General features: G+C 40.1%; 2 protein-coding genes across 43 annotated transcripts in view; one reads left to right on the top strand and one right to left on the bottom strand.

Annotated features, from left to right (window-relative positions):
* Positions 1-4,385: 4,385 nt before the first annotated feature.
* CCT8 (chaperonin containing TCP1 subunit 8) lies at positions 4,386-20,008 on the top strand. 2 transcript variants are annotated; one of them, XM_084991898.1, is made up of 16 exons: positions 4,386-4,528; positions 7,012-7,102; positions 8,367-8,446; positions 9,977-10,126; positions 11,246-11,426; positions 11,538-11,599; positions 12,468-12,605; positions 13,669-13,847; positions 14,480-14,546; positions 14,624-14,711; positions 14,799-14,914; positions 15,631-15,702; positions 15,792-15,956; positions 16,198-16,317; positions 19,392-19,496; positions 19,788-20,008. In XM_084991898.1, exons 1-15 carry the CDS (start codon positions 4,469-4,471, stop codon positions 19,482-19,484), a joined length of 1,662 nt encoding a protein of 553 aa, XP_084848024.1. In that variant the 5' UTR covers positions 4,386-4,468; the 3' UTR covers positions 19,485-19,496; positions 19,788-20,008. The 2 variants fall into 2 exon arrangements, with proteins under 2 accessions (XP_084848024.1, XP_003358947.3); XM_003358899.5 differs by lacking the exon at positions 19,392-19,496.
* Positions 20,009-21,382: 1,374 nt separating this feature from the next.
* USP16 (ubiquitin specific peptidase 16) overlaps positions 21,383-26,814 on the bottom strand; it is a 29,034-nt gene continuing 23,602 nt past the window's right edge. For all 41 annotated transcript variants that reach the window (XM_084991874.1, XM_084991879.1, XM_084991875.1 and 38 more), the window contains 3 exons: positions 26,174-26,260; positions 21,914-22,070; positions 21,383-21,808 (listed from right to left, as the gene is read on the bottom strand). In XM_084991874.1, the coding sequence (XP_084848000.1) occupies positions 21,684-21,808; positions 21,914-22,070; positions 26,174-26,260 (369 nt within the window). In that variant the 3' untranslated portion in view covers positions 21,383-21,683. The remainder of the gene's footprint in view (positions 21,809-21,913; positions 22,071-26,173; positions 26,261-26,814) is intronic.

Below are 26,814 nucleotides of genomic sequence, written 5' to 3'. Positions count from 1 at the left end.
TAAAACTCTGTGGGCCACCTGCACAGCCGATTTTCATACAAAACAGCTGCAAAGCATTCCTTAAGGTCACCCAACCTGTGGTGGTATACCCTAACAGCCATCTGGCTCCAGGACAATTGTGCAATGTCTTACCTTTTTGTAATCCTTAATAACCCACATCCTCTAAAATGATCTCAGCATTTCCTTTCCTTGCAACTCGGAAGAGCCTAACTCATATACCACTCCCAGAGAGGTGGGAAGTGACCTCTCCAGACTTATCCCATGCATTACCTTTCAGAATGAGCAGCCTCCATGCAAATGAAGTTGGTAAGGAATTTACCATTCAACATGTCCCAGTAGAAATTGTTCATGGGAAGAGAAATCTGTCATTTGGTGGTTTGAGTTTTAAGGATGTTAAACACAGACCAGGTGTTTACATGGTTCTTCCCACTATGAAGTTCACAGAATAAATTAAAACCCCAAATGACAGAAATGTGGTCCAACACGCAAGCAGACAGTGGGCAATCTGAGAAGGGCATACAGGTATCAAGGCAAATCTTATCTGATCTATCATATAAATTAATTAGGACAGAAAGGGTTCCTATGAACATAGAGAATGCTAGGGACTGAACTGTGTCTCCTTTTTCAGACTCCTGGGGACACTCTCCTGATTGCTGTGTGTTGTTCTCTGGTTTTAAAGCATGTAAATCCAGAAGGGATGAATAGAAACCTCATCTCCAAGAGTTCTGTGGTGCAGCAGGTTAAGGGACTGGTGTTCTCACTGCAGCAGCTAGGGTCACTGCTGCAGCTCGGGTTCAATCCCTGGTCCTGGAACTTCCATGCCATGGATGCAACCAAAAAAAGAAAAGAAAAAGAAAGAAATCTCATCTCCCAATTCTTTGGTCTTCTCTTAGGACACTCATTTACTCATCCGTTAAGTCTCTACTTCATGCAACATCCAGTGATAGGTGCTAATGATACAGTACTTACCTACCTACCTGTTGGGAAAACTTGTAATCAATTTTGTCACTACAGCTATGGTAAGTGCTATGAATGGAGAAGCAGAGGATCTGTGAGAATGACTAACAGGGACTATCTTGGGTGTCATCAAAGACTTTCTAACCTAAGTGTCTGTTTACTGAAGCAATATTAACTCAGTCAAAAGGGAGCAGAAGAACATTCTAATAAAAAACAACAAAAGTTGAAACCCTGGGAGTTCCCATCGTGGCTCAGCAGTTAATGAATCCGACTAGTATCCATGGATGCAGGTTCGATCCCTGGCCTTGCTCAAGGGGTTAAGGATCCGATGTTGCCGTGAGCTGTGGTATAGGCTACAGACATGGCTCAGATCCCAATTTGCTGTGGCTGTGGTGTAGGCTGGCAGCTGCAGCTCTTATTTGACCCTTAGCCTAGGAACTTCCATATGCCATAGATTTGGCCCTAAAAAGACAAAAAAAAAAAAGTAGGATGCGACCCTGAAGCAGGACTTCCCAAAGTGGCACAATGGGATTGGCAGTCTCCTGAGTGCTGGAATGCAGGTTAGATCCACAGCCCAGTGCAGTGGGTTAAGGATTCCGTGTTGTTGCAGCCACAGCTTAGATTGCAGCTATGGCTCAGATTTGACCTCTGGCCTGGGAACTCCACGTGGCACAGGGCAGCAAAAAATAAGTAAATAAATAAAATGAGACCATGAAGCAGAAGAGGTAAAGCAGACAGAATGAACTATTCAGAGAGGAAGGTCAAGAGGGCAGATACATGTGCTGTAAGCAGGGACCAGAACCTAGGCCTTGAAGTCACACTGAGGATTCCTGCTTATTTTCTATTCTGAGCAAAGGATTTGACCTGCTCTTTGCATTCAGTGGAAATTTTGCCCTTGATATTTGATTCCATAATTATGAATACACCATTTAACCCAAATAATAGAAAAATCAATGAATTTTATCTAAATAGCATTCTTCTTAATTAGATCAATTTAACCCTTGACAAATTACCAAATAGAAAATTTTGATTTCAATCCTGTCCATTTCCTTAATTTACTAAAATTAATTAAGATCAATTTTTATTACAAACTTTCCATGAAAACCTAACTCATCAATACTTTTACCCTCGAGCTCTCTTCCAGGGTCCTTATCAAGATTTGATGACTTAGGAGTTCCCCTGGTGACTCAGTGGTTAACGAACCCAACTAGGATCCATGAGGACTTGGGTTCGAACCCTGGTCTCGCTCAGTGGGTTAAGGATCTGACATTGCCAGGAGCTGTGGTGTAGGTTGCAGATGCAGCTCGGATCCTGCGTTGCTGTGGCTGTGGTGTAGCCCAGCAGCCGTGGCTCTAATTCAACCCCTAGCCTGGGAACTTTCATATGACCCAGCAAGCCACCCTTAAAAGAAAAAACAAAACAAAACAAGATTTGACGCCTTAGTCATTTTGATTAAAATTTCGTCATGTCATTTTTAACCCCTTTCAGGTTGTGTGTGTGTGTGTGTGTTGATTATGTTTATCAGCAACGCTCTCTTTGAGTTAGATGAATGAGTTTTTATTTCTTAGGGAATCCGTAAGAAAAATCTCAGGATGTCCCTAAACAATACTGAGAATTGCTAAACTCTTATGTTTTCCAACAGGTAGTTCACATAGCATTTGATTTGAGTGACGTGGCAAGTTTTGGGGTTTTTTGGTTTGTTTTTGTTTTTGTTTGGCTGCACCTGGGGCATGCGTAAGTTCCAGGACAAAGGATCCAGTTGGTGCCACAGCAGGGACCCAAGCTACTGCAGTGATAATGCCCTGGATCCTTAACCCACTGCACCACAGGAGAACCTTAAGAGTATTTTTTAGTACATACGTATTTTCGGTGTTCCTTAGAAAAAGTTATAATGAATACACTTGACACATGATTACTCCTTAAAGTACACTAAATCTGTCCCAACTTAAGGGAAATAAGTCATTTGCAAGTGTTCAAGCAAAGAACAAAAGTCCAGCCAAAGTTCTGCTCCACTTTTTTTTTTTTTTTGTATTTTCAGCAAAAGAGTGGATTACTTTCACTGTGCACAATTATTCTTTAAAGTATTCTATTACCATTTAATCTTTTTAAAATCAGCCATGTGTTGACTAGTTAGAGAGGTTAGGTTTTAAAGGATTCTGGGAGAGTAAAAGGGATTTATATTTCCAAGAAAAAGCAAGAAAGAGTAATGTAGTTGGTTAACAATGTGCATACTGCAATCAACTTGATCTGGGTAGGAATCCTAGCATTAGCATTACTAGTGCTGTGATCTTGCACAAATCGTCCTTTGTAAACTGCAAATTCCCCTTCTATCAAACGGAAATAAAAGGAGTTCCCGTCGTGGCTCAGCAGAAACAAATCTGACTAGCGTCCATGAGGATGCAGGTTCGAATCCTTGCCCCGCTCAGTGGGTTAAGCATCCCTGATTTTCCACAGACACGGCTCGGATCTGGCGTTGCTGCGGCTGTGGTGTAGGTCAGCAGCTGTAGCTCTGATTCGAACCCTAGACCCAGGTGCGGCCCTAAAAGACAAAAGAAAAAAACAAACAAAAAAACCCCCCAAAACAAAAAACGGAAGTTCCTGTTGTGGCGCAGTGGAAACGAATCCGACTGGGAACCATGAGGTTGCAGGCTTGATCCCCGGCCTTGTTCAGTGGGTTCAGAATCCCGTGTTGCCAGAAGCGGTGGTGTAGGTCACAGACGCAGCTCTGATCCCCCCAATGCTGTGGCTGTGGCATAGGCCGGCAGCTGTAGCCCCAGTTGGAGCCCTAGCCTGGGGAACCTCCATATGCCAGCGGGTGCGGCCCTAAAAAGCAAAAACAAACAAAACCTAAAAACCAAACAAAAAACAGAAATAAGAATTAACTTGTAAGATTAACCATTAGCTAAGATACTGCGTGTAAAGCAAATAGCACAGAGCCTGGAGCATACGAGTAATCAGTATGCAGTTGTCCTTAGAGGTTTTATTTACCAATTTCAAGTCCCCAGAGCTTATACAGCAGGGAACACGCTTAACGGTAGATTCTGAGGTGCTCTGCCTCAGAAAAAAGAATAAGGGCACACCTGCCCTGATGTTGTAGGAAGGTCTGGAAGGTTACAAAGAAGACAATTTTGTAAAGGCACGGCTTGCAGGTACGAACTGATAAAACTCAAACATCCCAGGCAGCAGCCTACGGAAGGAAAAGGAAGGAAAAACCCGAGCGAGCCACAGCGGTCTGGCAACCTGCGCGTGCGACGGCCGGAAGATGGAGAGCTCACGCCCCTGGCCCGCCCATCAATCGACCTGATCGAGGATCCTCATTTCAGTCTGGCTACGCGAACTGCTCCTTCTCGCGATGCTTCACTACCGGCGGCTCGGGAAAGGGGCGGCCCGGCTGGAGAGAAAGGCGGAGCGTGAGGCTGCCGCACGCTGCGTTCCCAGGAGGCTGTGCGCGCCCCTCACTTCCTCCGGGATCTTCTGAGCGGGCGCGTGAACAGCTACGTGCTGTCTGGTCATGGCGCTTCACGTTCCCAAGGCTCCGGGCTTTGCCCAGATGCTCAAAGAAGGAGCGAAGGTAAGAAAAGGAGGAAGGGGGAGTGTGGTGGAGAGTCGGCACAGGGCTGCGGCGGTCGTGGCGAAGGAGAAAGGCCTACTAACGGGCCGGGCATGCTTCCACGACACGGCGGTCGGAGGGAGAGAAGATTCCAGAAAGGGAGGTGTTCTCGGGAGGGCTCGGCCGCGGAGGCCCGCAGGAATTTCGGTTCTTTACCGACCCCTGGAAGGGTCGCGGGGGCAGAGGCGGCGAGTGGGGGGCGAAGCCGCAGGCTTCGCGTTTTATATTTCGCGTTTTATAGCGGGTCAGGCGTGACGTCGGCCCGTGCGTTTTTTTATCCTTCGGTAAAACGGCGATGATGAGGCGCTCCTTTAGAACGTGAAGCTGGTGAAATTGCTTTGGGAACGGCGAAACCGCTTGACACAGTTCAAGGAGTGGGTGGTGCAGAGGGGAGGATAGTCTTGATAGCTTTCTTCCAAATGAGAGCAGAGGGCTCCCCATTTAGTTCGCAGAAGTAGTGCATTATGGTAGGATAAACATTAATTACAATCCGAGTGATTTGTGGCCCCAGCTTAGGTTAGCTAGCTCAGTGTAAAACATCCTTTTGGGTCTTGCTTTCCTCATACATATAAAATTGAGACTGGACGAAAGGAGTTGTAACCTAAAAGGTTTAAGTGACTCCCTGGCCTATGTAAAACTACTTTGTTATGGTGAGGTCTTGGACGTAATTTCAAAAGCATAGTCTTTTAAAAACATCTTAAAGCACTGAATAAATGTATCTCTTGTGTTCAAAAAGTAATGTTCCTTTATTTGTCCCCCAATTTTTTGTATTTAATTGAAGGAACATAGATGAGTGTGGTTCCACTTAACCCTAACCGTTTTAGGGAACTGGGTTCTTGTTGGCAGGATGCACTTTTGGGATAATGTGAATAGCAAGTAAGTATCAAGGTCTAATGTAAATATTGCTGAAAGAGCTTTTCTGAAAACAACATTGCTCACTTTTTAAAAGGCTGAAAATTTTCAGTTTTTATTCTTCTGAGACAGAAATAATAAATGAGCAACTAAACAAGGATAATTTCAAATAGTGATAAAGGAAATAGGAAAGTCTGCTTCTAAAAATAAAGGAAGCATCGCGGAGATCAATTAAAAAAGATACTCAGGCAAGAACTCTCAACTAAGTGCTTAGTGGTGGACAGAACCAGCCAAGATTAAAGGCAGAAGTGTTCCAGGCTGGGGGACCACTAAGTACAAAGACCCAGAAGATGGAATGATTTTACCTTTCAAAACAAAATAAGAAAGGTGAGGGGGCTGAAGCTTATGGAGGAAAGGCAGGAATGGTAAGAGATGAATTTAGAAGAGCTGTGGGCAAGGGTTAGAATGTATAGAGCTTTGTGGCCCTGACAAGGAATTTACATTTTATGCTAAGAGTGATGGGAAGTCATCGAAGGGTTTGAGAGGGTCTGCTTTATAATGACATGATTGTTCCTCAGAAAATGGGCATAAGGAGAAAAACAAGAGTGTAAGGCAGGAGATCAGATTAAGTGCTATTTTAAGTCTACCTGTGTCCGTGAAGACAGACAGATCTAAAGTAGTGGTTATTAATCTTATTTGGATCCCAGTTCCCTTTATGAGTGTTGCAAAAGCCATGCTCTATACTATGGAATATACACATTATCTAGGTGTGATGATGGAAATGTTCTGTATCAGCACTGTCCAGTGTGGCATCCACTAGCCACATGTAGCTACTGGGCACTTGAATTGTGCCTAGTGCAATTGAGGGGCTGAAATTTTAAGTACTTTAAATATCCACTTGCAGCTAGTGGTTATTACATAGGGCAAAACAGCTCTATAAAAATATTCATGAGAACAGTAGGCTCTTTAAATTTATCTGAAACCACAAGCAAATCCCAAGTCTAAAATAAGTCCCTTGTAAAACTCGAGAATTTTAGTACTATGAGCAGTTTGGCAGTTTTCAGTGTGTACGCATTGGAATTGTGTTGCATTTCAAAAGCGTGTTCAAAATCTGTGTGCTTTAGTTCCTAAACATTAATGAGGCAGAAATGCTAACTCCCAGTGAACATAGAACTGCTGGTTTTATGGTGCTTGGGTTCTAACACCATAAATATTCATACCACATTTCAGCTTTTACAAAGTACTGATAAAAAGGTATTTTTACCTGAAATAGTTCATATGCTTTCTGTAATGACTCTTAGCTCTCTTCCCTGCACTTTTCACAATTTAAGAAGATTATAGGCTTTTGTTCTGATGTAAGGAGGTGGGTGTCTGTAGTCCCTAAAAACGTCATGCTTTTATTATTCATTCATTTAGCTACTGGGCGAATTCATGGCTCATTTGTGAATACCAAGCCCCATATTTAACATATATAAATCTTGCTTGATAGTCTCGACAATCCTCTGAGACAGGTACAGTTATATTACCCCCATTTTACAGATGAAGAAAGTTGAGTTTTACTGTCCTGTAAAATCAGAAGTTTTCTTTTACAGCATTTTTCAGGTTTAGAAGAGGCTGTCTACAGGAACATACAGGCTTGCAAGGAGCTTGCCCAAACGACTCGTACAGCATATGGACCAAATGGTAATTTCTTTCTTTCTTTCTTTTTTTTTTTTTGTCTTTTTGCCATTTCTTGGGCCGCTCTCGTGGCTTATGGAGGTTCCCAGAGCTGTAGCCACTGGCCTACACCACAGCCACAGCAACGCGGGATCCAAGCCGCTTCTGCAACCTACACCACACAGCTCACGGCAACGCCGGATCCTTAACCCACTGAACAAGGCCAGGGATCGAACCCGCAACCTCATGGTTCCTAACCACTGGATTCATTAACCACTGAGCCATGATGGCAACTCCCCAAATGGTAATTTCTAAATTCATGTTTTAAAAGATACAGTAATAGAATTTTGTGTACTGGTTCTTTGAAATTAGTTTTGAAGACATTACATGTGAATTGATATTTTTAGCCATAATACAGTATTACTTTGAAAATTAGTTCATAGTTCAGTGACACCAGTACAGTATATCTAATCTGTAACTAGCAATTCAGATCTTTTTAGAAAAGTAGGAATCAAAATGTTACTTTTTGTCCTATTGAGAGGATAGAAAAGTTAAGGCCCTTTCACCATTGAGATAGTACTTAGTGTTCTACATTGTCACAGATGTGGTTATAGTTTTTTTATATAAAGTGACATCATAATTTAAGGGACTTATGGGACATTTCCATCCCAAAAAACTCTATTGGACAAGGACTGATAGAGGTAACTGGGCAAGCCCAATGGAAGAAAACCACATCTTTCTGGACCCCCATGTTGGTAACCCCCATCTTTAAGGGATAAAAATCCCTATAGGGCAGTAGAGAGGGGGACACGTCTTCCCCTTCCCAGCTGTCCTGGGAGCTGTTTGCTTTCCCGTAATGAAGACTTTGCTTGCTTGCCGAAAAAAGTAATAATTTAAGGGAGAAGTATTCTCTCTTGCCTCTTACCATCAACTGAATTAACTGATACAAATTTATGGAGTAAGCAAAAAAGTTAATGTACTTTTAAGTAGATTGCATCAGTCTTTGTACATGTTAATGTAATTTGTATTTATTGAACAAAAATATCATGAAATTGGCATCCTCCATAGTAAACGTTCTAGGAGAGTACAAAGGAAGGAAAGTACTGGAGCACAGTCAGGAAAAGCCATGGGGCCATGAAATAATTTTAAAAATTAGGGGGTGTGTTTTGAGTTTTTACAAAATTCTTTTAAGTAATGGATACAAATTTGTATTTCTTGACTAGATTTTCTTGAGTATTTGGAGAAGGATTTAAGTAATGATGGATGTCTTTTTCTAATTACTATTTTTGAGGAATGAACAAAATGGTCATCAACCACCTGGAGAAGTTGTTTGTGACAAATGATGCAGCAACTATTTTAAGAGAGCTGGAAGTAAGTGATTTCTTTAAAAAAGCCAAGACATGTTTTGGTGATGTTAGAAATTCAGTATAGTTTAACATAGAAGAAGCCACTTATTTTAGACTGTATGTTAAGGAATTTTTTTGCCCCAACTTGAAGATGTATCATACAGATTTTCCTAATTATGAAAAGCTTCATTATGTTCAACATGTTGACAACTGCAGTTTAATCTCCTAAATTATTTATGGAGGAATTCGTAGGGATAAAAATGTATTTGCTAATAATCATATTAAATTGAATATGTTGTCTTATTCCGTAGCGTGTCACTAAAGTGAACTTTTCTATTACGGAGAAACAGCCATACCGGTTTAAAACAAATTGTCTTTGTGGAAATAGTTGTTGGAATTTTGCTTTGTTCACCTGCAGTTTTGATGTTACAGAAGTTTGTAGAATAGATGCTGCCAGCAGGGTTAGGTGGACGGTCTGGCATCTAAACACACACACAGCCATTTCTCAACCAGCTGCTTTGTAATTGAAGAATGTGTTCAATCTCGGGGATGTTTCCTGAACTTGGCTCTTAAAACACAGCAATGAATCCTTTTAAACAAAACTCTGTGGATAGGTTAACATTTCTTCGACTTCTTAAATAACGATAGAGTCTTAATAATAATGAACAAAACAAATTTAATTCCATAAGATATTTGTGGAGGGACTCGTCGTTGTGAACCTGTTGTTCTCTGTGATGCTGTCAGAAGGTAAGTAGTCAAGTATGACGACGAGGCTGATTTCATGATAAACCACAGTGTCACCTTTTTACTTTTCTCACCGCTATCCATTGTTGAACACATTCCTTATTTCTTAAAAAGCATCTAAACCCTAAGGAAAGACCACCTAAAATTTTAATGCACCTTTTTTTAAAGAAATATTTTTATATTCCTTTTTACGCTATAATTGATAACCCCTTGCAATAAGAATATGTGTAGAAATTGAGGCTGATGACCAGGTAAAATCATGTCTATTTTATTAGCACTTCTGAAGTTTTGTGGTTTTTTTTTTTTTAATGCGGGTGTGGGGGGTGGTACGGGCAGTTCCCTGGTGGCCTAGTGGGTAAAGGAGCTGGCATTGTCACTGCTGTGGTATGGGTTTGATACCTGGTCCGTGAGCTTCTGCATACTAAGGGCATGGCAAAAAAATTTTTTTAATAAAAATGCCTTAGTGTGTAGTGGTTCTAATTACTTTGTTTTTTTCATTTAGTGAACGTACAATATTCTGAACCTTATGTATGTCGATGCACCTATTGCATACATAAGGGTACTGACTACTAAAGCACCCTTTGAAAAGTTATTTTCACTTATGGTCATGCATTTGTGCTCGCAGGCCTGGGGGACTTGAATTGTCTTGTCTCCACACCAGGTAGTGTGTAGTGGTGTGATCAAGTGAGTTACTTTGGCCTACAGAGAGACTGGAGTCCATTAGTTTAAGAAGTGGAAATGAACAGTTGTATATTGCTTTAAGGATCAAGTGTTTTAACTTGATATTTTTAATTCACACCTCTTCTACCAGGTACAGCATCCTGCTGCAAAAATGATCGTAATGGCCTCTCACATGCAGGAGCAGGAGGTTGGAGATGGCACGAATTTTGTTCTGGTTTTTGCTGGAGCTCTTCTGGAATTAGCTGAAGAGCTTCTGAGAATTGGCCTGTCAGTTTCAGAAGTGAGTGTTCATTTTATAAACTATTCCTGTTTCATTTTTGGCTATGTATACCTACTATTTCAAACCGAAATAAGACTCACTGCTGCAGTAATAGCTAATATTGGATAGTTTTCTCTGTGCCAGGCATTGTAGTGCATATACTCCACATGTAGTATCTCATTCTATCCTTTTTTTTTTTGTCTTTTTGCTATTTCTTGGGCCGCTCCCATGGCATATGGAGGTTCCCAGGCTAGGGGTCCAATTGGAGCTGTAGCCACCGGCCTATGCCAGAGCCACAGCAACGCAGGATCCAAGCCGCGTCTGCAACCTACACCACAGCTCACGGAAACGCTGGATCGTCAACCCACTGAGCAAGGGCAGGGACCGAACCCGCAACCTCATGGTTCCTAGTCGGATTCGCTAACCACTGCGCCACGACAGGAACTCCTCATTCTATCCTTAAAAGAACCGTATGGGTGGGGGGATGTGCTTGGGCTGTGGGATGGAAATCCTGTGAAATTAGATCGTTATGATCATTATACATCTACAGATATGATAAATTTGGGTAATAATAATAATTTTAAAAAAAGAACTGTATGAGGAGTTCCCTTTGTGGCTGGGTGGAAACAAACCCGACTAGGATCCATGAAGATGCGGGTTTGATCCCTGGCCCCGCTCAGTGGGTTAAGGATCTGGCTTTCCCATGGTCTATCGTGTAGGTCACAGACGAGGCTCGGATCTGGCATGGCTGTGTGTAGACTGGTAGCTGTATCTCTAACTTGATCCCTAGCCTGGGAACTTTCATATGCCACAGGGGTAGCCCTAAAAAGCAAAAAAAACAACCCTCTGTGAGTGGGGCTTATTCAAATTAATACTGTCTGTTTTCAGATAAGGAAAGTGAGCCTTAAGTTAGAAAAATCTTGTTTGAGTAGCTAATAAGTGGCAGTTAGGTTTCAGTTTGGGCTGTCACCAAAGCCTATACCCTTAACTAGTAGGCTTTGTTGTGAATGTTATTCTGGAAGTATACTGTCTTTTTGTATTGAAAATAAATACCCATATTTATTGTGTTAAGAAAATAAGCTACTTTAAGTCGTGTCAAAATATGTATTTTAAAGAAAAGTTTTGCCCTTTACATTTAAGGTCATAGAAGGTTATGAAATAGCCTGCAGAAAAGCCCATGAGATTCTTCCTGACTTGGTGTGTTGTTCTGCAAAAAATCTCCGGGATGTTGATGAAGTGTCATCTCTACTTCATACCTCAGTAATGAGTAAACAGTATGGCAATGAAGCGTTTCTGGCCAAGCTCATTGCTCAGGCATGTGGTGAGTAAATATCAGTAAATGAAAGATCCAAAATTGAAATGTCTTAATGTGACTAAGATATTTTCTCTCTTGTCTCACCATATCTTTTGATACGTCTTGTTTTCTTAACAGTATCTATCTTTCCTGACTCTGGCCATTTCAATGTTGATAACATCAGAGTTTGTAAGATTCTGGTAAGTTTAGAAAATGCATTAATGTTATCTAGATAGGTCTTTTTTTTCATGTAAAAAAGCTGTTAACCTAAATTTTACCTTATGGGTTTTAGATATTTAGGACTTCCTGCCTTCATTGTAACATTTTGATATTATTTGATTGAAATACTACTGCCTATTAGATTTAAAAGATTATCAACATTATCTTAAGTCATCATTTTTCCGTGACAGCCAGAAGGTCGAAAGTAGTTCATAAGCAAAATAAGTTTTTTTGCATTTTTTCATATATGCTGATTTATAACACTTTTGAATGATATGGAAGTTCTCTTGCTCTGTAATTAAAAAATGCATACTTTTAATATTGAAAGTATGTATTTGCTAAGAATACGCTTGATAAAATGAATGACTGTAGTGGTTTTACACAATGACCCATGGTTGTTAATGTACTTAAGTTTAGCTTACGTAAGGGCATGTGTTAGCTAATAAGTATGTGTGTTTTCTGACTATCTGGGTACTGCCTCACCTTCCCTGTTACATAAGCTTGTGAAATCAGAAACTTAGCTTTGATCTCTGTTCTATCCCCAGTACTGACAGGTAAATCAGTACCGAGTGAGTGAATGGTGTAGAGCAGTTTTCTATCTTTAATCCTTCCCAGTACCCTGGAGGACTCCCGTTCATAACAGCTGCTGCTTCCCGCAGTGATTCCTGTAGTGAGCAGACCTGAATGCTTTATGTCTGTATCCTACTCATCACTAGGAGTCACTCACTGCCTTGGTGTATTACTTTATTCAGAAACGAGTATTTTTGGTGCATGCAGAATCAAAAAATTAAATTAGCCCTGGTGTTATTTTCATGAAATCAGTGGTGATTTTGGTATCCAACTCCTTAGGGCTCTGGTGTCCATTCCTCTTCAGTATTGCATGGCATGGTTTTTAAGAAGGAAACCGAAGGTGATGTAACGTCTGTCAAAGATGCAAAAATAGCAGTGTACTCTTGTCCTTTTGATGGCATGATAACAGAAACAAAGGTAGGTAGATTTCAGAAACTTAAAGTAAAAATTTGGGATTGCCCTTCCAGATTGTTTTATAATTTTAAAGTTTTGAGATAGAGTTTGCTCTTAATTTAGTGAATACTGCATAATTACTGAACACTGCAGGGTCGTGTCTGTTTTTTAATTTGATTTATTTTTGAATATCTAATTCAAATACTAAGTACAAAACTTGAAATAATGAGTCGATGGGGGTATTGTCTATATTCTAATACTCAGCTCTTCTAGTCAAGATTGAGGAAAAACCTTTTACAAATTCAACAACTTAAAAATTCAGTGAAGAAAATAAGAGTATGTATATGCTTTTCAATAAGACATTTAAAATAACAGTGAAACTTTGTGGCATTCTAAAACAAAAATACTTGCTAATATAATTTGAAGTTAGTAACAGTTGTAATTCGGTTGGTTTTTAAAAATACATGTTAAAGGAGTTCCTGTTGTGGCGCAGTGGAAGCAAATCTGACTAGGAACCATGATGTTGCGGTTTCAATCCCTGGCCTCGCTCAGTGTGTTAAGAATCTGGCGTTGCCGTGAGCTGTGCTGTAGGTCACAGACACGGCTCGGATCTGGCATGGCTGTGGCTCCATTTCGACCCATAGCCTGAGAATCTCCATATGCAGCAAGTGCAGACCTAAAAAGCAAAAAAAAAAAAAAAAAAAGCAGAGCTTCCGTGCCTGCCTGCTTGCACCTCTCACAAACCTTCTATCCTAATCTATTTCTTGTCTATCAATGAAAAATGAAAGATGTCAGGGCACCTGTGTAATTTACCTAAAAGTACAGTGTTTCTCCAGTTTTTCCACCAAAATGCCTGTGAAAGGGTAAAGGCACCAGTTTGGGGAGTTGGGGGAGAGTTGGTCTAGGAACAAGCTGAATTTTTCTATTAATTTCATACAGATTTTGTATTCTCTTCATAATATGTGTATATTTATTTTCATATTTTCTCCTGAATGTTGAAGTTATTTCCTCAGTAAACTATTGCTCTGTGACTTAGAACCCCAAAGTGGTGAAATGGTTTTGAAGAAAATCCTTGCTTGTTTGCTAGGGAACAGTACTGATAAAGACTGCTGAAGAATTGATGAACTTTAGTAAGGGAGAAGAAAATCTCATGGAGGCGCAAGTCAAAGCTATTGCTGATACTGGTGCAAATGTTGTAGTAACAGGAGGCAAAGTGGCGGACATGGCTCTTCATTATGCAAACAAATACAATATCATGTTGGTGAGGTAAGAGCGCTGCATCCTATTAACATATATTGTAAACGGCCTTAGAGTAGTGAAACACTAAACAAATTCAACACACCGTGAAAGACTCTTAAAAGGGGAAAGTATAAGGTGTTAGATCAATAGCAAGGGGACCTAACTTGATCTAGGGCAACAGGAGACACCTCTGAGAAAACTTCCCTTTAGGCTAAGAGCTAAAGGAGCAGTCAGCAGCTGTCATTTATTGAAGAGGAAGAGCTTCAAGAGACCAGACACAAGCTTAATAACACACTGTCAGCTAGAGTATGAGGTCAGGAATATGACTTTAAATTCATTGAACTGCATTTGTGGGTTGCAGTAGACAACTTATTTATCTCTCCTAGCACATAACGCAACATGCAGAGTACATCACTTCTTTCTCACGGAACATGCAGTTGACATTCTGAGGAGACTTGAACTCTCTCTGTTCTAGAACAATGCCGTAAATGCTGATGACTGGTTTGCACAGTGCAATCCAGACCTACTCTGGGCATGAACCTTCAGGGGAAAACAGTGTGACTTGGGGCAAAATTATTTCCTGTTTAATCTCTTCATTTAACTATGGTATCTCATGGAATTAATGTTTTTGTTAAGGGTCTTTGCTTTGATTTTTAAAGGCTGAACTCAAAATGGGATCTCAGAAGACTATGTAAAACAGTTGGTGCCACAGCCCTTCCTAGATTGGTATGTATTTTGGACAACATTAAAAGATAGTTGAACCTATTTGTATTGTTTTTATTACAAGAGTCATTTTCTCACAGACTCCCCCTGTCCTTGAAGAAATGGGACATTGTGACAGTGTTTACCTCTCAGAGGTTGGAGATACACAGGTGGTTGTTTTTAAGCACGGTAAGTAGTAATGGTAAAACATGTATATGAAGTGTGGGGTGTTGGCTTTCTTTTACTAATCCCCAAATATATTTACTTTATTGACAGAAAAGGAAGATGGTGCCATTTCCACCATAGTGCTTCGAGGCTCAACAGACAATCTGATGGATGATATAGAAAGGGCAGTTGATGATGGTGTTAATACTTTCAAAGTTCTCACAAGGGTCAGTATTAGCAGTAGTCTTAATTTCGCAATTTTTAAGTCCTCAAAAACAGAGTTTGTACACTCTTGAACATTCTGAGAACTTCAAAATGAAAAAATCACTTGTGTAAAACAAAGCACTTTTCTTAAGACCATTAGGTATTTGTTGCTGATGGATTTTCCTCTCTTTCTTTTTTGGCTGCTCTGCAGCATAGGGAGATCCTGGGCTAGGGATCAGGTCTAAGACAATTGTGACCTATGGCAGAGCTGCAGCAATGCAGGATCTTTAACCCACTGTGCTGGGCCAGGGATCGAATCTGCCAAGATGCTGCCAGTTCTGTTGTACCACAGCGGGAGCTCCAGTGTTCTAAAATGGAATATGTAAAGGAATCAACAGCAAATCAAAGCTTTTTTAAAAACAGTTTTAAAGGGGTAGTTTATCATGGTCTTCAGTTCTAATGTACCTTCGGTTGCTTCAGCACTATTCTTAGTGCTGTATCTGTAGAAACAGTGATGTCATTTTTAATTTTGGTCTTTCTTTTTTGTATAGCAGACACTTTGTGCAGTAAGATAATCTGTCAAAATCACTCCATTTTTATGAAATTTATAATTAGAACTTGGATTTTACAAAACTTATTAAATCTGATTAAAAACTATTATAGTCTCATAGATTACTGGAGTCTGAAAAGATGAGAAAACCGGAAACTGCTGCTTGGTGACTTTAATTGTGTATTACAGGATAAACGTCTTGTACCTGGAGGTGGAGCAACAGAAATTGAGTTGGCCAAACAGATCACATCATATGGAGAGGTATATGGCTTTCTGTGTATGAACTGACCTTCTTGTTGCTTGAATAGAGTTCAGTAATAAACACGTTTTTTTTTGTTTGTTTGTTTTAGACATGTCCTGGACTTGAACAGTATGCCATTAAGAAGTTTGCTGAGGCATTTGAATCTATTCCCCGGGCACTGGCAGAAAACTCTGGAGTTAAGGCCAATGAAGTAATCTCTAAACTTTATGCAGTACATCAAGAAGGAAATAAAAATGTTGGATTAGATATTGAGGTATTTGAAAAAGTACTGAATTTTTTACATGTCTTATTTCATGAATGCACAACCTGAAAGTAGACATACTAAGTTTAAAAGAAAAATCAGAAGACATTCTGATTTTGAGCAAGTGATTTTCATATTAGCCTTTTATATAGCTTGATAGAGGAGAATTTAAGTTTTCCTTAAGTAAGTAGCCATGTTTGTTAAACTTTTTCACGTGAACTCTTAAGTGAAAGAATGAAAATTGTGTTGACAGGCTGAAGTTCCTGCTGTAAAGGACATGTTGGAAGCTGGTGTTCTAGATACTTACCTGGGAAAATACTGGGCTATCAAACTGGCTACGAATGCTGCTGTCACTGTACTTAGAGTGGATCAGGTAAGTGAGAAGTAGAATTTTGATCTTTAAATAATGCTAATTTGTATGTAGTTCAGTGTGTATTACATGGAAGTAGAACATAGCACAGTTCTCATTTTATTCAAAGTACCTCCTTGAAAAATTTGTGGTTTTTTCCATTTTATAGTTTTAAGTTTTATTGCATGTATTTCGGCTAATTTAAAATGAAGGTTTTTCTAGTTAAAGAATCCTTTGCCATTTAGGAACTGGAATGGGTAAAATAAATCTGATTTAAATTCATAGTTTTCAAGGTTTCTTAGTATAAGAATCCCTTTGTAGAAATAATCCAGAGAACTATAATCTGGAATATTAACATGGAAGGGCCATAAAGCCTTGAAACTGGTATTGCACACTATAGTACCTGCCCCCTCCCCCCCGCCATTTGCAGTTTTGCTTTTTGTGGTTTCAGTTTACCCACATGTCAAATGCAATCCCACAATATTAAGTGGAAAATCCTGGAAATCAATACTTCATAAAATTTAAATTACATGCCATTCTGAGTAGCATGATGAAAGCCCATGCTGTCCTGCTGCAGGATGACTCATCCCTTTTGTTCATTGTATCCACGCTGTGTAAGCTACCTGCCCATGAGCCCTTTCAGTTATCAGATCCACTGTCATGCTGTTGCAGTGTTTGTGCTCAGGTAACCCTTATGGTCCCAAAGCATAAGAGAAGCGATGCCACCAATTGCGGTATTCTTATTGTGCTTAACTTTATCAATTAAACCTTATGGTTTGTATGGGGAAAAAAACAATGTATATATGGTGATTGTACTCAGTTTCGGGCATCCACTGAGGATCTTGGAAGGTATCTAAGGGAAAACTCCTGTACCACCTTCAAGGAGATGTAGAGATGATAGAATCTAGTGCTTACATTTTTTTCTTCTCTGACAAATTATGCCATAGTGTTTCTGCCAGTATTTTTAAGGAATTAACAGTAAAGCAGAAAAGTGGTAAAGACCATTTGGATTCAGAGATAAAGGGGAATTTATAATTTTTCAAAAATGTGGTTTTTGTTTTGTTTTTTGTTTTTTGCCATTTCTTGGGCCGCTTCCTGTGACATATGGAGGTTCCCAGGCTAGGGGTCTAATCGGAGCTGTAGCCACCAGCCTATGCCAGAACCACAGCAACTCAGGATCCAAGCCTCGTCTGCCACCTACACCACAGCTCACGGCAATGCTGGATCCTTAACCCACTGTGTGAGGCCACGGATCGAACCTGCAACCTCATGGTTCCTAGTCGGATATGTTAACCGCTGTGCAACCAAGGGAACTCCAAAAAATGTGTTTTCTAGTAAATTAATTTTATCTATCTTCCCACAGAGTTCTATAAGTGATTATTAGGAGTTCCCTAGTGGCCTAGTGGGTTAGGGTTCTGGTGTTGTCTCTGCTGTGGCTCAGGTTGATGCTGTGGTGTGGGTTAAGTCCCTGACCCAGGAGTTTCCACATGCTGCAGGCCCGGCCGAAAAGAAAGTAGACATGATTATTAAGTAATGAGTTATTTTCAAATAGAACATTTTAATTGTTAGGGGCACAGTATAAATCATTAAATGAAATTCATGCCAAATTGATCAAGAGAAGCAAGTTTTGGGTAGAAATGAAAAGGAAATCAGACTTATTCTCAGCACAGTAAGGGACCAATGGTTGTAAATATAGCAAAACGAATTTCACTTTGGTCAAGGAAGAACACTTCCCTAGATAAGATGACCAAATACGGAACTGGAGGTCCAGTTTCAGCTCATTGGAGATAATCATAGACTGGATGTCCATGTCCATTTATTAATAGGATGTTTTTACATCCATTTATTAGGTAGTTTTTAGTGGAAGACTATGTTTTTGGAGGGGTTTTTTTTTTTCTTAATGTTTTTTGAAGATTTTTAAAAATAATGAGAGCCGTAAGGAAATGTTTGTTCTTTAAGTTAATATGTGGCTAAGAATAAAAAGACCCAAGAATAGAAAGGGGCAGAAGCTAAGTAGATTGAAGCATGAGGTAAACAGAAATTCTAATAGTAGAAGTTCCTAAGGGACTCTTGGGTCAGGTGTCCTAGCAAGACAGTGGTGTTAATAACAAGCAGTTTACCCACACAGGTACTTCTGAATTTTGGTTTTATACTGGGAAGGCTGTGTTTTGTTTTACCTTAGGGGGAGGTATTCATTGTTACGGGCCCCTTGGCGCTGTACATGGGATATGTATCTGAAAAACCCATCTGACTGTTTTAACCAGTTTGTGTTAACTGTAACAAACTTGTACTTTTTAATATAGTTGTACCTAATTTTGCATATAGCATGTACTCTGGAAAAAGACTTGTAAATCAGGTTTTTTAAGCTTTGGACAGTGTAGTAGGGCTAGATTAATCTTTGTTCAAGTGTTTATTTTTCTAGTTCTCAAATTAGCCCCTCATTAGTAGCATCAGCATAATCTAAGAACTTGTTAAAAATTATGAATTCCCAGACTCTCTGAGTCAGAAACTCTGCAGAGTCCCATTAGTCTGTTTTAAATAACCCTTCAGGTGGTTATGATGCCCACTAAAATTTGAGAACTATTATTTTAGGTACTCTTTTCTTAATCAAAACCATACTCAGGTTTTAAAATTATATGTAAAGTCCTTAATTCAGTCCGAGTTTGTCCTCAGGTGGAAAAATGTTATTCCAAGAACTTCAGATTTAGGTTTCTTTAGGAAAGCAGCTTCCGAAGAAAAGGGCGGGGGGGGACTATTGAAAGTGATTGTGAAGTCTGTCAGTCTGAGAAGTCTACTCAGAGGAAAGCCAGCTATCTCAAACTTCTCCCAAATCTATTTGAGCCCCAAGCTGACAGCCCTCCTCCCTTTTTTTTGCCCAAACATAAATCCTTTTAAAGTGCTAAATGGTAATACTTGGAAAATGCTGGATTAGCGATTTCTAGGTAAATTGATTTCTGGTATGTTAAGTTTCCAGGCAACTAGGTGCTTGGGATTCTTTTGTGTATGAACTCACACTTCCTGCACTTGAATGGTTATTTATACATACTAGAAAATTTCAGTGTTGACCTTAATGTATGTTTGTGTATCAACTACTTTAGATTATAATGGCAAAACTGGCAGGTGGACCTAAAGCTCCTAAACCACAAGGAAATTGGGATAAAGATGGTTGGCAAGACGAATCTCATATATAAATAGCAAATCAGGTGCCAGACTGATTTATACCAGTGATGCATGCAGATGTTTTTCATATTTGACGCATTGGGGTGTTGAAGTGCATGTCTTAGAATGCCCTTGTTTCTGTGTGAAATTATTGCTGTTAGTGTCCACAAAAGCAGAAAACTCATACTGCTGGAAACTAATTAACATTATGCTGCAATACTTCATATGCAGTGTATTCTAGATTGCTCATTGGCGATGATTGCTTAATGTTGAATCAGGCTAACAGAAGAGTATTCTTTCTCTTCATTCTGAAGCTTATGGATTTTGTTTTGCAGATCATCATGGCAAAACCAGCTGGTGGGCCTAAGCCTCCAAGTGGCAAGAAAGACTGGGATGATGACCAAAATGATTGAATGGCTTTAATTTTTACTCTAGGCAAAGGCTGTATTTGTAGTAGTACTCTAGAAATTGCCTGTTTTCATATTCTCCTTAAATTAAGAAGTGTTTTGTGTTTGTTCCTCCACTGGATGATATAATAAACTTGTTACTATTAAAACTTCATTGTCTGAGAACCATTGTTCTTGGATCTAGTAACCTATTTTGTCTCAGCCTTGTTAATAAAATTAGCTGTGGCACCTGAGTTATTAGGGGCCTGTTAGAAATCTGGCCTGCTGCCTGTTTTTGTACGTAACGTTTGGAACATGGCCCTGATCGTGTATTTACATACTCTGTTGCTACTTTCTACAAGGGAATGGCCGAGTTGGATAGTTGCAGCAGAGACCAGGTGGCCTTCGAGGCCTGATATTTACTCCCTCTAGGAAGTGCGTGTAATATTAAGTGCTCTATGGGGGAGGTTTGGAAGACCTTGTGTAGAAAGTCAATCCTTGGGCCAGATTTGAGTATTTTTCACAGTTCTGAAAATTCCTAAGACTAAGACTGGTGACTCAGTAGTATTGAGTGATGTGTTGAATGGCTGACTTGAAATAACATATGTTCTGGTGGTAAAGAAAGATACTTGTGATGCAACTAAAAATAGTCTCCTGATGTATAAATTACCAAATCAGTTTTTATACAGTGGGTTTTTTAAAACAAAGAACACTAAAAAGTTTATTTTACAGAACATTAGTGCTACTATGTGTGTTAAATACAGTCCCTGAATAACACTTTGAAATTTTATATTTTTGGTATTTCAAAGTAATTTGGAAGCAATATGGCTGAGTCTTAGATTAGATAAACTCAAATCTTAAAGAGTTCATCAAAGAAATCCTAATAGAGAACCTTACAGAAAGTTTAGACAGGTTTGGTATCCTTAAGGCTCTTAGGGTTGTATGCAACTTGGAAACACTGACTGGCTTGAGTAAAAATTTATTAGGACAGTTCACAGGTTTTCTGGCCTGGTGGCATTAAAGGGATTCCCATGAATGTCTTCCTTTAGCCTATTAACAATTGGCACAGAGCAGGTATGGAGTCCTGCCAACACCCCAGCTTGTGCACACTGCATGGCATGAGAATACTCACAAATAGGAGTTCCCATCGTGGTTTAAGTGTAAATGAATCTGACTAGTATCCATGAGGATGCAGATTCAATCCCTGGCCTTGCTCAGTGGGTTAAGGATCCGGTGTTGCCGTGAGCTGTGGTGTAGGTCACAGACGCAGCTTGTATCTCACACTGCTGTGGCTCTGGCATAGGCCAGCTGCTACAGTTCCAAATGGAGCCCTAACGTGGGAACCTCCATGTGCCACGGGTGCAGCCCTAAAAAGACCAAAAAAAAAAAAAAAAAAAATTAGTTACTGCCATGGTCAAATTACCCATGCTTTCAAAATTAACATTTTTAAAACTCACTTGAGGTTTTATTAGCCAGTCAGTCTGAAACTTTGTTGTTGTTACCTAGTAGGGTATGTCAGAAAATCTTCTAAGTAATAGAACAAATTTTGGGGGTAATTCATTTTATTGATGTGTTGCAAACCACCACCCAAACATATTAATAAGCACAGAGGACTTTAGTAATTCAGACTCCTTTCCAGAAACTGGAAGCAGGAATAAAAACCATTACAATACAAAACCACTGTAAATTTTTAAGTATTTTCCCTTTAGTATTCAATAAACATGATTTCTTCTGGCATGTAATTAATTTTAAGTGAACATGATTTACAGTTAGTCTTTACTTTTTTTATTACAGCCATTATAAAAGCCATAAACATGTTTCCAGAGAAAGCGTTTTTTGAAATTGTTACAGTATTCTCTCATAAAATAGGAGGTAAGCCTGTGAGTTTAGTACTTTAGTTGTAGGCACAGCTTGCACATGTGTGTCGCTGATGTGAAACCACTGCCCTTTGGTTGACTCCATTTCAAAATCTGTGAAGAGGAAATGTAAAATTAAACATAAATGGAAAGATTCAAGTTTATTTTTTGGTTCTGCCATAAATATCTGCTGAATTCCAGAATTTTAAGACCTCTTACCTTGTGGAATATCACCGTGGAGAACAAGATTAGAGAGATGGCTGTTTGCAGTTCTTGCCTTGGCATAGGCAGTATAATGCCCTGACCGCATGGTACCACTGTGTTCAACGACTCCATATAAGGAGTACAGTACCCTTGTATTTTCTTCAGCAACATTCTTTAAAAATGAGCAGAATTCAAAAGTTAGAGTCCCACTTAGATGCTATTGGCAAGACAATTTTAAACTATTCAAAGGGTCTCTAACCTTTGAGAATGCAACAATCATGAGTCTGAATTTGACTATTTTCTCTCTACCCAGCTGAGGAGTGCCTTGCTTATGTGTTATTAGAAAGCTGCTATTGCTGTTGCCCTGCTAGAAGAACCATAAACCAGAGGCCACTTGCTATCATCAGTTACCTGGCCCAGATAAGTAACTGAACTTGCCCAAGTTTCTTTAGCAATCTGGGATCAGATAACTCCAAAATACCTCAACAACTCATCCTATTTCTAGCCCCAAATGTAAGCCTTTTTAATAGCAAGAGAATATAGCATTTAGGTCACACCTCAAACCACTCCTTACATTTTCAAAAAACCCCTGCCGGTCTGGTGAGAAGCACATTCAGAACTCACTTTCCCCATATAGCCTTGGAGGTTGCTTATGTCATTCCAAATCCTGTCAGCTTCCTCAGGGATTTCGGTGTCCAATGGACCTCACAGGATATTCACTGCCTGCATACCCTGGCCTACATTCTGGAATTGTGCATCACCCAGAATTCTTCAACTTCAAAAATCTTACCAGTTTTCTAGTCTCAGTCCACAAGTCTAGTCTTCCAACTCATTTCATTTATACTAGTCAACCTAACAGAATCCTCAAGCTAACCCTTGTTTTCTCCTGGCCTATGAAGCCTCGTCCAGCCTCATGCCATGTAAAATCTTTCTTCACTACTCAAAATGTAACGGAACAGCAACATCAACGTGGCCCAAGAGCCTGTTAGGGAGACGGTCAAATCTTAGAACCCACCCTACATCCACATTAAAGCCCTTGGCCACATGTCTCACGAGTAATGCCTCAACGCCTACCACCAGCCCTGCCACCACATCCAATTCATATAACCCAACTCTGAATTCTAAAAGGTACCTTTCCCAACTCTACATGGAAAGCTGCTGTTGCCAGGAGACAAAATTCTGTAACCATGAAGACGTAAATTCAGGTCCTCAGTGTGACTGATTATAATCTTACGATGTGTCCTTAGTTAGCTGCCTCTTCGATAGATGTTGCAGCAACTGCACCAAACTTTCACCTCTCTTGTAGCCTCTCTTCATCCCCGTCTATTTTCTATAGTTGACCTCACCTTCCACCTCAGGAAAACTGAGACATAACCCGACCCAACCGCAAGCTGCCCATTCTCAGGAACATGAAGTATCCTCTCCCTCTGGCTGCGAGATTCTCTAACGTAGAGTCCTCATCCCAGCCCTTTCGGCCTCTTTCAGGATCTCACTCAATCACTTAGCTCTTTTTTCTGTATATTCTACTTCTAGAGTTTCCTCTTGGCCTACAAACCTATTTAAGTCTCCTAAGATTAAAAAAAAAAAAAAAAAAAAAAAAACCAAAAAACTTCATTGATCCACTGCTTTTTCCTTAAGCCAAGGCTCTAACATACCTATATGCTCTATCTCCAATATTCTCACCCTCTTCTCCACTTACTGAAGTTACCAACACTTCTTGAAAATTTTACCATGACCTCTATTCTGCCCAATCCATAAAATGCTTTCTGGTCTTCTCTGATATTCTGACAGTGAGGCCATTTAATTCTTTCCTTGGAACTTGAACACAGGGCCATGGCATTTTAGGCAAAAGACTGACTCCTGATGATGTATTCAAAACTAATCCAACCAAACATATTTCTGTTCACAAGCATTCCTCACTTTCCTGTTCTCTGCAGATAATGCATTTTTTACAAACTGAAGGCTTATGGCAACCCTGTATTGAGAAAATATATTGGTGCCATTTTTTTCAGTGGCATTTGCTCACTTGGTGTTTGTGTGTGTCACATTTAGATGAATCTCAATATTTCAAACTCTCTACCAGCTGAAAGATTACAACTGACTGAGGGCCTGTGATGGTTAGCATTTTTTAGAAATAAAGTATTTTTTAATTAAGATATGTATATAGTTTCTTTAGACATATGCTATTACACAGTTAATACACTGCAATATAGTGTAAACATAGGTTTTTTACACACCATGAAACCAAAAAATTCAGGTGACTTGCTTTACTACAATATCTGCTTTACTGCGGTCTGAACAGAACACAAAATATCTGTACCAGCAGAAGGGGCCCTGTCCTATGGTAAAAACATAGTAATGACAATTCACTCCACACACCGCCTCTGAAATACCTTTCTTAAAGAATTTTAAAATTGGGAGAAAGAAAGGGGGGGTTCCCATCACTTCAAGTTGTGCATATACTTTATCAATATACTGCAGTATTTAAAATCTGAATAAAGAACAACAGCACAGCTTCTTTGATTCTCCAAATTTTACTTCAACACAGACTTGCTGGCATCCTTGGGGTGTCCTCTTTTACCTATGCCTCTTATACACACTCGCCAGAGTCCTTAACTACCTCTTAACTACCTCTTTCCCTTAACTACCTCTTTCCCTCTCCACACTTGACACAAGATCCCATCCTTTAATAGTTTTTTGGAGTTTTGTTTTTTCTTTTTAGGGCTGCACCTGTGGTAGATGTTAGTTCCCAGGCTAGGGGTAGAATCAGAGCTACAGCTGCCAGCCTACACCACAGCCACAGCAACGCCGGATCCCTAACCCACAGATCAAGGCCAGGGATGGAACCAGCATCCTCATGGATCCTAGTTGGCTTGTTTCCGCTGAGCCACAACAGGAACTCTCTCTCATAGTTTTAACCACCACCTCTGTATTGATTTCCAAATCCTTATCTCCAGCCCTAACTTCTCTATTCTAGCCCTCAGTCTTGTACATCCAACTGCTTTCTAAACATATCCAAGTGAATATCTCAAAAATACCGGAAATTCAATGTTTCCAAGACATCATTCCCTTCTCCACTTCCCAACTTGCTCTTACCTCAATGTATGGCACTGCCAGACACTCAAGCCAGGCCCTGGGAATCATGATTAACTCTTTCCTTTGCCACGCTCAGCATCCATTTAAAGGCCTCTGCCTCATCTTCCAGAGGCAACAGATCAAAAAGTCCTTTTAACTTCACCTTCTGAAATATTCCTTCAATCTCCCCAGCTCCAGCCCTAGTTTAAGCTGTCATCATCTAGTGACTGAATTAATTCTATAGCCTCCTAACTTCCCCGCCTCCTGGACTTCCCCTCCTAAAATCCAGCCTCCATTGCTTCAGCAAGGAATATACAGATCTGACTGTGCGGCCCCGTTGCTTGAAATTCTTTAGTGGCTCCCCACTGTCAACATAATAAAGCCCAAGTTCCTCATCAAGATAATCTTCCAACACCTCATTCTGATCTCACTACTCTGGCTTCATCCCCTACTGTTCCCAAGACCTTGTAGTATAAGCTAGAAGTGCTTCCACAGCCAGTCCCCAGCACCCACCATGCCCTTTACACTGCTCTGCCTTTGCTCCTGCTGCTTCCTCTGCCTGGAAAACTTGTTTCCTCTCGAGTCATCATATTAAATCTCCTTGAAGCAGCAGCCTTCCCTGAAGCACCAACATGCTGGGTTAAGTGCATATCACCCCTGCTCTGTGTATACCAACCTTAACAGTCAACCATATTAAACTGAGATTATCCATAAATCTATCTGCTCATCTTTAGTTACATGCCCTCAGTTCCCAAGACAATGTCTGCCACAATAATGGGGGTTCAAAGGAATGCTGAACTGAAATAACCACCTAATGTTCAAAATGATTCGCCACAGATCTTGAAATTATAAAGGTGCAGAGATCAAAGACCCAGCCTACAGCTGTGGTGCAACTTCGATCTCTGGCCCTAAAACTTCTGCAGGCCACAGGTGCAGCCAAAAAAGTGTTTGGAGTTCCCTTGTGGCACAGCAGGTTAAGGATCCTGCACTGTCACCACAGTGGCTGGGGTCGCTGCTGTCACACAGGCTTGATTCCTGGTCCAGGAATTTGCATACTATAGGCATTCCAAAGGAAAAAAAAAAAAGTCTACTCAGTAGCTCTTATCAGCTTCATACTTATATGAGTTGCTGTTAGAGTATTTGGTGATAAGCTATGATTTCCCTTTAATGGATTTTCCCAAAAAGGCAACTTTCACCTACCTTACACTTAAGGGTACAAAAAGGAGCCAAATCTAAGATTTCTGGAAATTTTATGTGTTTGTTAACTTTGCGTAGGTTAAAACCAGCCTAAAAAAAGAAGGATAATAGATTAAGTTCTTTTCTTGGAAAAGCTATACGTGTTACTTAAACTGTGTAGTCCCACCCCAATGCCTAGAAAAACACTAATATCCAGCCCTAGTTCAATCTTCTTAGGAGACTTTACCTGCCTGACCACTAACTGATTTCCAGTTGATTCACTTTTGCTAAGTGAAACATACACATACACATACAGTCCCACACACGGAGAAAGCTACTCCTTAAGAAAATCCTCTGTGTTTCTGTGTTAGCCATCCAGAAAAGCCAGATTACACCAGAGGTTCTGAGCACTTGAAACTCAGTGTGCAGAATATTTTTCTACAAAGCACACACTTCCAGCCTCACTCTCTAACCAAGCTTGGTGAATTGTTCATAGAGACCCACTCAATTAGTCAAGCTCACACCAACCACAGAAGAGAAAACATTCTGAGGATATCTGGGGAATCTGGAGCTGAATGTGCAAGTTGTACTGGTCATAGCAAGTCTTCCAGAAAAGACGGAATCATTAAAATGATGAAAATCCAACCAATGCCTTTTTGTATGCA

The sequence above is a fragment of the Sus scrofa genome, chromosome 13, assembly GCF_054392235.1.
Source record: "Sus scrofa isolate SSC_HxYL_T2T_F1_AM1 chromosome 13, Sscrofa_HxYL_maternal_Yorkshire_Landrace_v2.0, whole genome shotgun sequence".
Taxonomy (NCBI): domain Eukaryota; kingdom Metazoa; phylum Chordata; class Mammalia; order Artiodactyla; family Suidae; genus Sus; species Sus scrofa.
Note: the sequence above shows the minus strand (reverse complement) of the source record. Positions and strands in the feature narration are given on the sequence as shown.